The sequence below is a fragment of the Anolis carolinensis genome, chromosome 1 (genome assembly GCF_035594765.1).
Source record: "Anolis carolinensis isolate JA03-04 chromosome 1, rAnoCar3.1.pri, whole genome shotgun sequence".
Lineage (NCBI taxonomy): Eukaryota > Metazoa > Chordata > Lepidosauria > Squamata > Dactyloidae > Anolis > Anolis carolinensis.
The window spans coordinates 50,483,950-50,499,666 of record NC_085841.1 but is presented as its reverse complement, the minus strand read 5'-3'; the positions used below and the strand labels follow the sequence as shown (position 1 = coordinate 50,499,666).

At 40.6% G+C, this 15,717-nt stretch overlaps 1 protein-coding gene across 1 annotated transcript in view; it reads left to right on the top strand.

Annotated features, from left to right (window-relative positions):
• Nucleotides 1–920: 920 nt before the first annotated feature.
• Nucleotides 921–15,717, top strand: part of rasgrp3 (RAS guanyl releasing protein 3) — a 46,048-nt gene continuing 31,251 nt past the window's right edge. The window contains exons 1-3 of the mRNA XM_008125434.3: nucleotides 921–1,460; nucleotides 11,861–12,041; nucleotides 15,280–15,382. Of these exons, the coding sequence (XP_008123641.1) occupies nucleotides 11,972–12,041; nucleotides 15,280–15,382 (173 nt within the window). The 5' untranslated portion in view covers nucleotides 921–1,460; nucleotides 11,861–11,971. The remainder of the gene's footprint in view (nucleotides 1,461–11,860; nucleotides 12,042–15,279; nucleotides 15,383–15,717) is intronic.

Here is a 15,717-nt window from a genome sequence, read left to right as displayed (position 1 = left end):
TAATAATAATAATAATAATAATAATAATAATAATAAACATTTTTGTTAATGTGCTTAGTGGACTCTTTAGCTTGCCATGGCTAAAGGCTCCGTGGACTACATGGGCACACAGACAGTACTGTGGTTGTCTCTCCCACAAACACCCTTAAAAGCTACACTGCTGGCTTTTGGTGGTGAATTGTGTTACTGAAATTTGGCGGCAAATGTGGGAAAGCCCCGTTTGCTTGCTTGAAATATCTCACTGTGGTTTGCCACTGACATCTGTCAGCAAAAGGGGGAAATGATGTTTTAAGCAAGTCAATTATTGCTTTAAATGTCGTTGGGGTTTGCCGACAAATACTGATGGCTTTTAGGAGCATTTCAAGAAAGCCAAATGTTTGATCCCAAACTGGGGTTGACTTTCGGAGGTACCAGGGTGGCGGGAGGGGATGGATCCTCGCCCTTTGCAGGTCTCAAACCACTTGGCTGTAATAATGGTGTCACTCGGTTAGGGCTCTGCTCGCCCTGCTGAATGTTATATCATTCATTGTGCACTGCTCTCCCATAATACTTTATTATTTTTCTATATACTGGGAAAACTCCTACTTTGTGGGTTTATTTTGTTAATAGGCAAATCACTCATGCTCTCTGTCAATCACACACATGCATGCACACTAATACTCCTTTGATATTTTCAGCTTACTCATAAAATACAGAATGGATAGGGAGTGGATATACCTTCCCTGTGCAGAGATACATATTTTATATATTGTTCCACAGTGGCAGGAGAAGCCACAGTCTCCCTCTGAAGCACCTCATTTGAACACGCTGGGGCTGAATGGGCATGCAAAGAAAGCCCTGCGGCTCCTGATTCATCACCACGGGATTTGTGGCCAAACCCAGCTTTGCAGCAAATAACCCAGCCAAAGGCAGTCTCGGCTGCCATGTGGACCAAGGCTTTCTCAGCAAATGTGGGGGCTGCCTACCCAGCAAAGTTTTCCAGAAATCTGGCTGTCACCCAGCCAGCCACGCAAGAGCACTGTCACACCAGGTGGAAAAACAACCCTTGCAGGTCAAACTACAGTAGGCTGTTTAATTTTCCATCCTAGCTGGTCCTGCCCACTGATGAAGCTTATCTGTTTTATTTGATTTATTTCCAGTGGGCAATGTAAAAGAATAAACGCTGGATGTAGCCCATGCTCTGCTCAAAGTGTTTTGCTGTGAAGAAAAGAATTGTGTTGTTGTTGCTGCTGCTGCTGCTGCTGCTGCTGTTGTTGAAATGGGGTGGGGGGCATAATGATCTTCGGAGTCTGACCTCTTGGCACAACGGAGAGATTTATCAGAGGGGGCATGTGACTAGTGAAGCAAGAGACACACAACCCCGGCTTGAAGGAAACAGCTGCTCATTTATGCTTTCGCGCTTGGCAGCTGGACAAAGAAAGGAGATGTTTGTGTTGAATACCTCTGCAGAACCCACTACAGTAAGTGGTTTTCCCTGTTGTCATTGGGCTCTCTGTCTGTATGCTTATGGTCTCTCTATACGTGTGTTTTTCTGCCACAATTGCCTCCTCGTTTCTCTTTGAACTTATTGCAAAATCTCTTCATGGCTGAAGTGCATTTTGCCTCCCCACAGATCCAAAATCAGCTGTCCTTTTTCCCTCTGGGAATCATTCTTCCCCCAGAGACTGTTAGCATAATAGAAACAAAATGAGGAACTCGTGTTTCCCTTCAGTGAGGGAAAAAAGTAAAATTGGATGAATGGGATTACTTTGCCCGTCAATTAATGCATGGTTTGCCAAGTTCATAAGGATCCCGTATCTTCAAAAAGAAAGAATTTTGGGTGCTGCTTCTGCTTTGATTGCAGAGTTGGAGTGGAAGGGAAATTGCACCTGGTAAAGTTCTCCTTCTTGTAAAGCCATTAGTGATACAGGCACCCTGTTTTATTTTGGAAGTGGTTAGTCCTACTCAAGCCCTGACAGATTTGCTTTCCTTGGAATGTTGTGAAGTGGGTCACAATATAATGCCAGCATTGTGCTTACATTTAACGACACCCTTGCATTTTTCAAGAAGCTCATCTGACACACAGCACTGCTAGTTTCTGGGGTTATTTGTGGCATCCTTGAAAGTGTAAATAGAAGAGCGCTGGCTTCTAAAAAATAAAATAGATAAGTGCCGTCTTGTATAAATGGTGCTGTAGACTGCTTGTGAAGACTATGCCAGTTTGCATAACTGTAGTATGTGAGAAAGGGAAGAACTATCATGTAAAAGATGGCAAGCTTCTCTGCCTTTTACTGCTGCCTTTTAGAATATGCTTGTATTTTTTTGTGGGTGTCTTTAAAACATCTGGTTGGCCATATCAATTGCAGGGCCTGAAGGCAAGGGAGGGCTACTAATTTACACCATTCTTGTGAACTTCCTGGATGCATCACTGAGCATTCAGGAATGCAGTTAATGGCAATTAAAACTGTGTCAAACTGAATTCACTCTACAATGTAGATCCACCACAGGACACAGGAATCTTAATGGACCTTTCATTGTATATTTGATCTGCTGATGAAAGGTAGATGCTGTATACTTTCCAACATTTAACAGGTGAAAACTGGGTGCACATGTGGCTAGAGCTTCTCAAACTGTGCTCCAGATGTTTTGGCCTTCAAATCCCACAATTCCTAACAGTTGATAAGCTGGCTGGATTTTATGGGAGCTGAAGTCCAAAACACCCGGAGGAAAAAACTTGAAAAACATTGAAAAATGCAGAGCGTTGTCAAGATGGTTAAAGTTATTACAGGCAATGAAGCAAACACATTGGAGAGGCTGCAGCAGTCTGCATTTGCCTGAGGCTAATTGAAAGGGCAACCTCTCGCTTCCTTCTGTCCTTTCCCAAAGTGGACCTAATTGCAGGCTATTTTTGCACGATGAACTTAGTTTGCAGCAATTAAAGCAAACTAAAGAGAAAGTGGGAAAATTATTTATTTCGTGTCAAAAGCATTGCATAAATAGGTAAGTTTAAAATGGATAAAATGAAGGGATCACAAGCAGCTAAATAGTTTTAGACCAAAAACGGGCAACAGTGACTGCATTGTCTGTAGCTTTAAACAGTTCTTCCTCTTTGCATGAGTCTGGGCATCGTGGGCAAGCATGCAGATGCTGAGTTGTTTGTTCTGCTCCATAGTCGCTAAAGGTGGAGGATTCTTCTAGGTAGTGCCATTTTGCCAGGTTGTCTTTTGATCTGCCAACTCCACTTTTCAGGGACTTCCAAGTTGCCCATTCTTGATTTGCTCCTGGAGGAAGACCCTCGTGGGGGGCCATCCAGTTGGAATTGCCTCATTTTGCTGCCCAAATGAATATTCTTTCTGTTGATGGAGAAACATTTAGAGGAGTGGTGGTTCTCCTGAAACCTTTCCTTGATTTAGGTCTACTGGGGGGAGGCTGATAGCCATACTGTGGGTGGCTTTCACAGTTCAACCTTATTTCTCTCACAATTGGCAGCAACTTCCCATTGCACATTAGGAAGGCAATGCCAGCTAGTGGGAAAAGGATAGGAGGAGAGTGAAAGCTGGACAGTTTTCACTGAGAAAGTGTAAAAGCAGGAAGCAGTTAGTTGATTCCTCTTGTCCTCTAGCAGGACTCCAATCCATATGTAACTTGACTCACAGAGACTTTTAATTATTTTTAAAAAGTTTCATACCACTTTCTATTTAATTAAAATCTCAGAGTGGCATCTGTAAAAATTAATATAATAAAATTAAGTGCTAAAAGAATAAATTAGCAATATTAATACAATAATTAATTAAAACAATGTGTTAAATCAGGATAACAACTGGCAATATTAAGCAAGAAAATAAGCACGAAAATGCTAAAAGCAGGCCAAAATCTCATTGCTAGTGCTATCTAGTCCCAAGGAAAATAGAGTGATTGAATTAATTGCAGAATGGCAGCCAACATGTTATGCAGCTTCCACTGTTTCAGTTGCAACTAGCAGCTAAACCATTACATTTATTTTAAGGCACCAAGCTTATTTGCTGCAACAGCCAATGGGAGGTCTAAAAGTGTGTATGAAAAATAAAGTATTTGCATATTAGCAGAAGGAAAGCTGAGGAAGGACCAGAATATCTTCCCAGAGAAAGAGTTCCATAGTCTGGGAGCAAACACAGCGAAGGCCCTCTCATGCTCCGCAGCAAATAAGCTTGTGATGCTGGAAGGACCTAAAGAAAGTATTTCCCCAAAAATATTATACAAGGATAGATTTGTGTGGGGAAATAGTTTTTCAAGTAGGCTGGACCTAAACCATATCTTCAAACCAACATTTTGAAATGTGGTTGCAAACAGAATGAGAGGCAGTGAAATTGTCATAACAAGGCATTTCCTTTTTTTCCTGTGTCCAACTTCAGTCCTCATTCTAGTCAAAGCATCTTAAACTTGCAGAAATTTAAAAGGTAGCCCCAGAAATAGAGTATTCCAAACAGAGGTAACCAATAAATGTGTCATCCTGACCAAATCAGACATTTCCAGAAATGGATGTCATTAGCATATATCCCATTTACTTGAATCTAATGCGACATTGAATCTAACATGCACCTTAATTTTCAAAACCCTGAAACCAAAAAAAAGTATTTGCTGGTGAATGTGCTGTGCAGTGGCAAAAAGTGCATTTTTTGTAAATTGTCCAAAAAAAGATGTGCATTACAATGTTTGCATGCTTAGTCTGCCCATGCGAAACAGGTGGACATAGCACTGAACGAAACATGCAGAATAATCACAGGATGCCTTAAACCTACACCTGTTCATAAACTCTACAAATTAGCTGGCATTGCCTCCCCCTCCCCCCGATGTGCGATGGGAAGTTGCTGCTAACTGTGAGAGAAATAAGGTCGAACATTGTGAAAGCCACCCACTGCATGACTATCAGCCTCCTCCCACTAGACTCAAATCAAGGAAAAGCTTCATGAGAACCACCACTCCTCTTAATGTTCCCCCAGCAACAGCAAGGGTGTCCCTCTGGGCAGCTAAACCTGGCAATTCTAACTGGATGGCCCCCCAAGAGGGTCTGCCTCCAGGGGCAAACCAAGAATGGGCAACTTGGAAGTCCCTGAACAAACTCAGAAGCGGATCAAAAGACAACTTGGCAAGATGGCACTACCTGGAGGAATCCTCCACCTTGTGTGACTGTGGAGCAGAACAAACAACTCCACATATGTATGCTTGCCCACAATGTCTTGCCTCATGTACGGAGGAGGAGTTGTTTAAAGCTATGGACAATGTGGTCGCTGTTGCCCGCTTTTGGTCTAAAACTATTTACCTGCTTGTGATTCCTTTATTTCATCACTTTTAAACTTATTTATTATGCAATGCTTTTGACACGAAATAAAATAAATAAATATAATTTCTTCTTTAAGGACAAAAGTCTTAGAACACCAAAGCTTTCAGCAATGGAAAAGAAAACCTTAGGGTGCATCTATGCTATAGAATGACTTCAATTTAGCTGTTCTGGCTGAATGCTGTGGGGTCATAAGGGTTGTAGTTTGGGATCATGGGAGCTGCCAAAGAATGCTGATGCCCCACCAAACTACAAATTCCAGCATTGCATAGCATTGAGCCATGGCCATTAAAGTAAAGATGATGTCCCTCAAATAGGAACTTCAGGTGCTCCTGAAACAGCTTCCCCTTTTACTTTGGCTCAGCACTAAGATTACTGTGTTACGCAAATCTAATGTGCACAGTAATTTTGGGAAGGCAATATAGCCAAAAAAGATGAGCATTAGATTCGAGTAAATACTGGCAGTTTTCTGCAAAGTATTGCTGAAAGTGTTGCTGAAACTGGCCATCCCAGGCTCAGGAGAAAATTCAAGATGCAAACCAAAATGCAAACTTAAATCTTCATGAAGAGTTTTATCCTTTCCAAACAAGCTGCACTTTTGTCCTTGGTCTGTCTTTTGACTAACAAGGAGAACCTCTGTCTTGTCTAAAGTAAGCTTCAATTTGTTCATCCTCATCCAGCCCTTTGTTGTGCCAGATCTTTCTTAAGCATCAGGATGGCTAAATAGATATTGGACCTCTGCACTCGGCCCTTTTGGGCCATGCTGTTATGTTGGCAATTGCTGACGGGGGGGGGGGGGGGGGGGGCAGCTCGTGTGGTCCAGTTGGCTACAGTTATTGACAGGGAATAACACATAAAATAGGAAAGGATGTGGCAGTTAACTTTTGGATGAGTCTACGGACCTCATCATACTGGCTTCCGGAATTGCCATGGATCGTGGTGAATCCATTAGTGCCCATCAGGGTGTGTGGAGAACCCAGTGCCCCATTGCATTGCCTGACTGACCAGAAACCCCATCCTATGGGAGGAAGCATCCACCACCCATCTTCCCCTAATTGTTTCCAGTGCAACACGGGAAGCCTCCTGTGTTGATACTGCAATGGTATACACCAGTATACACCAGTTCTGGTTTAGTTTAGCTGTGAAGCCCCACCGGAAATAGCTGTATGTCGTGGGATGGGAGCCGGTGGGCTCTGTGGCTAAATTAAAGCTGAACCGGCTTATGCCACCGAAAACAGCCTTGTTTAATGAGGTCATACAAGAAAGGATAAAGTTCTCCCCCTGGCTGAGAACAAACTACTTTTGCACTTTGAATTCAGTTTGATGCAATGAAAGGAAAGGAAAAGAGGAGAGAGAAACTTGGACATTTTTAAAGCAGCTGAAAAAGTGACAGGTAGATAATTAAGTCTTGTACGGGGAGAAAGATAGGTTAAAAGTAAAATAAATAATCAGGACAATTGGAGAGAATGTTTTTCCAGCATCCCACAAGGCTATCTCCAGGTTTCATATTTCAACACCAATATCTCAGGGCCTACAATCATCCTGAACTACAATCCTTTCTGTAGTAGATCAGAAACCTTATCACACAAGACAGGTAAACTACATTTGCATTAACATAATAGCACCTTCTGTTGGGGCTTATCAGTTTTCATTATCACTGTTCTGTTGCTATCCTGGGGGAGACATTTTAAAAAGTGATTCTTGATGGTACTCAACAATAATCCCTAATATCCTGTATTTGCACAAGGTTCTTGCACATGTGGTGGCTGGACATCTTCAGATGTTCTTGGAGAAAACAGATAACATCTATAAATTAATGAAGTAAATATGTTCCTTGGCATTGCTTCTCTAAGAGGAAATTTTGTACTAGATGTAGAAATAACATGGAAAGAATTGGGATAGGTTCCAGCAGCACAAAAGAATTGCTGTTGAACAACTTTCATCAAAGATTTTATTTATTTATTTACAGCATTTTTACCCTGCCTTTCTCACCTGAGGGGACTCAAGGCGGCTTACATAAATTGACAAAAATTCAATGCACAGAACAATACACTAAAAACAACTGCTCATACAAATCAAATAGCAATACAAAGTAAAAACACGTTATACAAAATTTAAAAACATATATAAATTTAAATCCATTCATCCAAAATCCTCATACGTAAATCTTAGTTCAGACTTAGTTCATGTGAAATCATTGTACGTATTCATTAAATGCTTGCGCACATAACCATGTCTTTAGGGTTTTTCTAAAGCCCAGGAGAGTTGGGGCCTGCCGAATGTTGCTGGGGAGCATTTTATTCAATGCTAGCAATATCCACATGTGAGGAGAAACTTCAGGCCAGGTAGGACTTGCATAAACAAACAAAACATTTGGACCTTCTGGAGACTATTTGAAATTTTACAAAATTCACCTCGGTATTTTTAAAATTACAAAAACTCTTCCATTATTATTACGATTTTAATTTTAGTGGCTAAACAAATAGCTCTGTGCTTATTTTAAAAACTGGCTGAGGGCTTCTAATGAAGCAGACAAATCAATCCCCTTTCACTGTTTATGTGTGCTGTATCAAGGATTTTGGAGGCAACTACTGTTTATCTTTTCTATTGCAGGCAGGCACACACAACTGCAATAGATTCAGCTGGAGTAGAATACTGCTTTTTCCTCAGGTCATGCATTTTTGCATTGTTTATTGCAGATACATTGTTACAACCTGACAGGGAAAGTCTGGATTTCTCCAGTTCCCCTTCACCATCCTTCTAATGCTACTGCTTCTAGCAAATAGAGGATGGGGAGGAAATGTAGGGCTTGTCAAGTGTGAAAAAAACTTTGTATTAAGGAGTTTCTTTGACAGAGATATTGTTAACTGGGGAATGCCTGTATCTGGAGCCATTTCAGTCTGGTTTCAGACCATGTTATGGTACCAAGACCATCTTGGTCCTACTCTGGTGAAAGTTCAGGAAGTGCTATCTGTTATTCCTGCTGGATTTCTTTGTAACTTTCTTTTTTTGTACCCGTTTAATCCTACGCTCCTTTATCACTTCTGGTTCCGTGTCTGTCTTCAGTAATATTTTATGTATTTTTCCGATAAGGTGTTCTTCGTTTTGTCGAAGGCTTTCATGGTCGGAATCACTGGTTCTTCGTTAGTACATAGTTCCTTTTCAAATTTTTATTGTTCTCTTCCAAATTAAATATTTTACTGTATTATGTAAATCTTTATTTCAGTTGCCTATTCTTTTAAACACTTTTGATCATACCTCATTAGATGGGCTCTGGTGGCCTGGCTGGAGGCATTGTTTTACAGTGGCTCCACTCCTTTCTCTGTGGTTGGTTCCCGAGAGTAGCATTGGGAGAATCCTGCTCAGCCTCATTTATGGGATCCCACAAAGTTCAAGCTTGTCTCCCTTGCTATTTAACATTTATATAAGGCCAGTGGGAAACGGTGTTAAGATGTTTTGAGTGGCGTCAGTATGTTGATGACACTCAGCTCTGCTTCTCCTGACAGGGAAAGTCTGTGTTTCTCCATTTCCTCTTCACCATCCTTCTAATTCCAATAGAGTCACCTGGGGCTCTAGAGGTGCTAGGAGAGTGCCTGAACGCTATAATGGGATGACTGTGTGTGAATAAATTGTGGCTGTATCTTGAGAAGACAAAAGGTCTGTGGATTAGTGGTTTATGAGTCTGGAAATTGAGTAGGTTACTCGTCCTGGATGGGGTTGCACTCCTTGTCACTGGAAGCCCAGACTGAAAGTGCTTGGGCACAGCTTCAGCTGGTCCATCAGCTATTATCTTCCCTGGTCAAGGGTTACTTACACAGTAGTTTATATCCTTATAATTTCCCCATTAGACTGCTACAATGCACTGTATGTGAGGTTGCCCATAAAGACCACTTGAAAAACTGTCACTAGTGAAAAATGCAGCAGCTAGATTTTTCATTTGGGATTCCACTCAAATATCACACCTGTTCTGAAGAAATTGTACTGGCTGCCAATACATTTTCATTCAGAATTCAAGGTGCTGGCAATTGCATTTAACCTCCTAAATGGGTTGGGACATCAATACTTGAGGAAGTAGCATATATATACACACACACACATACATACATACATATATACACACACACACACACACACACACTAGCTGTGCCTGGCCACGCGTTGCTGTGGCGTTGTCTGGTGGTGTTGGTGAGAAATTGTTGAGGTAGTGGTGGTATTGAATGTCTGTTGTATGGTTGTCTTTATGTTTAGTATGCATTTGGTTGTTTGTGTACTGTGAAAGTGGTGAGGATAGAGGGGGTCTATGTCCCTGTGTAGTATTGTATAGTATTTATACGTTGTCCATGTGTTGTGAATGCTTGGATTGTGTTCTGCTGCATAGTAGAAAGGGTTGGGCTGGATGGCCCTTAGGGGTCTCTCCAAACTCTTGGATTCAATGCTTCTATTATTATCATCATCATCATCATCATCATCATCATTATGTAGAGGCTGGATGGCCATCTGTCAGGAGTGCTTGGATTGTGTCCTCCTGCATGGTAGAAGGAAGTTGATCTGGGTGATCCTTAGGGGTCACTCCAAACCTTAGGATTGTATGATGTTGATGTTGTTGTTGTTATTATTATTAGTAGTAGTAGTATTAGTATTAGTATTAGTATTGAGAGGCTGGGTGGCCATCTGTTGAGAGTGCTTGGATTGTATCGTCCAATGGCAGAGTTGGGTTGGACTGGATGGCCTTTAGGGGTCTCTCCTAACTGTCTGATTCTATGATTTGATTTGTATTATTGTGCAGATCTTGGATGGCCATCTGTTAGGAGTGCTTGATTTGTGTTATCCTGCATGGTAGAAGGAAGTTGAACTGGATGATCCTTAGGGGTGTCTCCTAACCTTATGATTGTATGATATTATTACAGTAAAGTCTCATTTATCCAAGCCTCACTTATCCAAGCTTCTGGATAATCCAAGCCATTTTTGAAGTCAACGTTTTCAATATATCGTGATATTTTGGTGCTAAAGTCGTACATACAGTAATTACAACATAACATTACTGAGTATTGAACTACTTTTTCTGTCAAATGTGTTGTATAACATGTTTTGGTGCTTAATTTGTAAAATCATAACCTAATTTGATGTTTAATAGGCTTTTCCTTAATCTCTCCTTATTATCCAAGATATTCGCTTATCCAAGCTTCTGCCGGCCCGTTTAGCTTGGATAAGTGAGACTCTACTGTATTATAATTATTATTATTGAGAGGCTGGGTGGCCATCTGTTGGGCATGCTTGGATTGTGTCCTCCATGGCAGAATTGGGTTGGACTGGATTACCACAGTAATTATTTCATATTACAGTAGAATCTCACTTATCCAACATTCGCTTATTCAGTGTTCTGGATTATCCAACGCAGTCTGCCTTTTAGTAGTCAATGTCTTTGTAGTCAATGTTTTAAATTCATTGTGATATTTTGGTGCTAAATTTGTAAATACAGTAATTACAACATAGCATTACTGAGCATTGAACTACTTTTTCTGTCAAATTTGTTGTATAACAAATGTTTGGTGCTTAATTTGTATAATCATTACCTAATTTGATGTTTAATCGGCTTTTCCTGAATCCCTTCTTATTATCCAACATATTCACTTATCCAACGTTCTGCCGGCCTGTTTATGTTGGATAAGTGAGACTATTGTATATTTATAATCTTATATTATCTGTTTAGAACTGGATTATATGAGGCCCCTTCTACACAGCTGTATAAAATGCACACTGAAGTGAATTATCTGGCAGTGAGGACTCAAGATAATCCAGTTCAAAGCAGATAATGTAAGATTATAAATGGGTAATATAGCTGTGTGGAAGGACCTTGAGTCTATACTGCCATATAATCCAGTTAAAATCAGATAATCTTTGGAAAAGACCTAAGTGAGGCCTAACTGTGCCTGTCCCCTGGGCTAAGTAGGTTGCTAGGAGACCAAGTGGGCGGAGTTTAGCCCTCTAACTGGCAGCAATTGGATAAAAACAATTATTCCTGTCCCTCTAATGAGGACTTTATATTTCTTTTGCTTTTGTTGTATCAACCTAGAGCCGTGGATGATGGGTTGTGTTGTCAAATTTCGAGATTGGGGAGCCTGTAGTTTTGTTGTTTTGTCCGGTGCCCTGATTCCATCACTCTTTTATATATATAGATATATACACACACACACATATACTTACCTGAGATTTGAGATCTGTTGGAGGGGCCTTTCCTTTGTATCCCATAAGTAGGGGAAATACATTAGAAGCCAAGTTGGTGCCAAAGCTGGAATCATTTTATTAAAGGCTTTAGGCTGAACTGATTTTCTCCAGGCTGCACATGTTTTATGGATATACAATTCAAGATTGCTATAACTGTTTTTAAATTGAAAAACCATTTAATAACTGTTGTAATTATTGTTTTATCTTTATTTTGTTGTATGCTTCCATGAGATCATTGGATAAATGGTGGTGTATATGCATTTTAATAAAATAAATTAATGAATATAATAAATGAATAGTTTTATAATCAATTGCTTCATCCCACCTTTCTTTTTCCAGTTTTCTAGTGAAGTACCACAGAAATTGCAATTGATATTCATCTAATGGGAGCCCTTCTCTTCTTCCCTATGGTGAAAGTGAATTCAATCTTCTGACATCGGCTGAAGGACAATGGGGTCCAATACTCTGGGGAAAACTGCAACGTTGGACGAGCTGTTAACTACCTGCATTAAAATGTTTGGTATGACCCTTCAATTTTTAACTACTTCCTTCATTTGTTTTTCCTTTTTTTACTGTATACTATGTTTTGACTAGGGATATGATTCCCAGTGACATTCAGAGCTTAGACAACCTTTATTTTTAAAAATGTAACTGCCAGAATCCCAGAATGCAGGACTGTAGTTTAAAAAATAGTTTAAATTGTGTGGTTTGTGAGGCAGGAACAAAGGCCAGCTTGAGAGAAATAAAGAAAATAAAGCCTATTACATGAACACCATCTCAGCGCTTGATTACACTGATGGAAACAAATCTGTTTGGCAAAGTTTTTGCTAGTTCACATTAGCCCTGCAGTGACCCTGCTAATGCCACACACATCATAGTGTGATGGCTATAACTGACCACATGTTCGCCCCTGTTGAACTCACCTTGCTGTTACGGAGTGGTTCACATGTTCAATCCTTCATTATTTTCAGTCAAGGACTTTCTACATTTCTCCCTGACATTAAACATACAACCTTGTCACATGGCCACTGGAATCGCCTCACATCATTGGGGTGTGTGGGGAACCCAGCACCCCCTACCTCACATTACCTGGCTCCAGATATGGGCAATCCCATAACAGGAAGTGTGGACTGCACGGCTTCCCCCTATTGCTTCTAATGGAAATGCGGGAAGCCTCCAGCATTGTTGCAGCGGCAGCATGTGCCAGCTCTGCCCTACATCACCCATGGAGTCACACCAGCATCTATTGATGGGTGCCAGTGGGCTTTGTGAGTGATGTAGGATGGAGCTGGCATATGCCACCAAAATCCGCCTATTGTGATGAGGTATATATTTTCTATTCAGCAGAATTGTGCTTATGCTAATACACTGATATGTGAGTATCTGCAACCATGAACCTTTAAAAGAAATAAAATTCAGCCAGGGAGCAAACCACTGGATTTCTGTAAAACGGTGTTTTTTGAAGCAGTTTAAAGACAAAGAGACACATTGCAAACAAATCGTCACTAGCAATTTATGCCAGGATCAGAATTCCTGTGAGGTGAATACATTTTTCCCATCAGTGTAGATAAGCACTCAGATAGTAAAGTTATCTGGTAAGCTCTGTCATATTTGGCAGAGGATTGATGAACGATAAAGGGGTTAAAGGAAGTCATCTATGAGAAAATTAGCATTTAAGATGGAGAAAAATCAGAGAGTTGAGGGGAAATATTCAAGGGTCCCTGGCTATCTGTGTCCATGCCACCACTGCACCCTAAGTGCACAAAAAAGACTCTATTTGACTCTTGTGGCTCATTAAAGTTTCTCTATTGAGCGTAGACGGGAAATTGATAAAAGGTAAAGGTTTTCCCCTGACATTAAGTCCAGTCATGTCTGACTCTGGGGGTTGGTGCTCATCTCCATTTTTAAGCCGAAGAGCCGGCATTGTCCGTAGACACCTCCAAGGTCATGTGGCCAGCATGACTGCATGGACCGCCTTTACCTTCCAGCCGGAGCAGTACCTATTGATCTACTCACATTGGCATGTTTTCAAACTGCTAGGTTGGCAGAAGCTGGAGCTAACAGCGGGCGCTCACTCCACTCCCAGGATTTGAACCTGGGACCTTTCGGTCTGCAAGTTCAGCAGCTCAGTGCTTTAACACACTTTGCCACCGGGGCTCCTTCGGTAAATAGGGGAAATAGGGGGAGGATTTCTGAGAAGATGACAGTCAAGGGAAGACTCCTAGCAGATGCCTCTCCAGCCAATCAGTTGCCTATTCGGTCAGGAAGACAGAGCTGCACCTGGATGTCATCCTATTGTTTTACACAGCCTGGGAAGAACATTATGAATGAAGAACCAATATGCTCTTATACAATATCCAAAAATAGTTACATCAGCATAAATTACCAAGGGAATTCCAGCCATTGTCCCCAATACAGGTGTTATTCTCCACTTCCAAACAGTAACCTTCCAACCTCTGTTTGCATTGTAGTGCATTATTGCATTTGGATGCATACATCTATTACTGTATTTCTTCATTTTTAAAATGCCCTTTTTTCCTATATAAACATCTCTAAGAATAGGATGCATTTTAGAATTGCAGGTATATCTTACGTATTTTTGGTGGTAGTGATACTGAAATTAGGGTGCATCTTACAGTCTATGGTATCTTACAATTGAAGAAATACATTATTGTTAGGATTTTGGACTCACTGAATAATCATAGATTAGAAAGAGACCACAATGGCCACCCAGTCCAGTTGTCTGCCATCCAATATGATGAGTAGCAATCCATGCCTAAAAATATTGGCCCTGACCCTCTATCAACCTTCTAGTTAGGTATACCTGATGCACCCAAACCTGATGGAGGCATCATTCACCCATGCTTCAATCGCTAGCAAAACAAATCTCCCTCGCCCTTTACAGTTGATGCTCAGTAAAGTAGGTCTAGAGGGAATTACAATTGGGGAAATACTGTCAAAATCATGATTAAGTAGTGATTGCAAATATAAAACAGTTTAGCTAATTAAATCTAGGTAACTGTTTTGTATTCACAATTGCTATTTAGTCATGATTTTGCTACTATTACCACAGTCATCACTCTCCTCAGATATACTTTCCTAGATACTGGCTGCATGGGAGAAGGACTGCCAGCTATTGGTTCAGAGGGAACTGGGCCAGTATAGTTACATATACTTAATGGAATAGCTGATATAGGGTGACAGGTAATGACAAATTTAGGCAATTGCCTGCATATTATGATAACCTGAATGTTTCATATTAAACAAAGTAGGGGACGTGTTTTGAAAAATGGAGTTATGATGCAGTCAAGACTGTACAAAGTTCAAACAACCCAATTGCATACTGATAAATAACAAATTAGGAGATGGAATTAACAAGATGTTTGAGTGGCTGGATGTCAATGGCTGTAATTATGGGAAAATCAAACCAGTTAAAGGAAATAGGTTTCTGGTAATAGAGGAAGATGGGGAGAACAATGTCTGGGAAGTTGATATTGTGAGTTATTTGTTGAAATTGGACCTATCCATAGTAAAACAGCTGATATACACACAACCTGTTATTAAGAGGATAGGAGAGTTTTCTAATATGTTCATTTCGCTACTAATAATTGTAAGCTGTCTTTTAAATCTGTGTCAATATCACTTTCAATGTATATATGGAAATATCCATCTGACTTTAATATTGTTTCAGCACTAATACAATTTAGTAATGTACCTTATCCTGTTTTGAATATAATGCCTGTACATATCTTTTGCAGATCGTGAAGGAGAACTAAGTAATAATTATTTACCAAGAACCTTCCTTTTAATGCACCGATGGTATCTATCCTCAACAGAACTGGCAAGCAGACTTCTCTCCCTATATCCTTTTAGAGAGATGTATTTGCATACCAAAAATGTGGTTATTTATTTATTTACAGTATTTATCTTCCGCCCTTCTCACCCCGAAGGGGACTCAGGGTGTGTCACAGAACATACATATACAGCAAACATTCAGTACCTTTTTAGACACAGACAAGACAGACAATTGTACGCAGAAGGAGGCATATATAGGCATTTTCCCATCCTCGGCATCTTGGAGGCTAGTGCTCGGTTCCAGCCTCCGGGGGGGGGGGGGTGCGCTGTCGCTCCATCTCCCTGCTGAAGAGCCTTTTTGCTTGTAAACTTTTCTTTTTTGGTCAAATCACTGACATTTT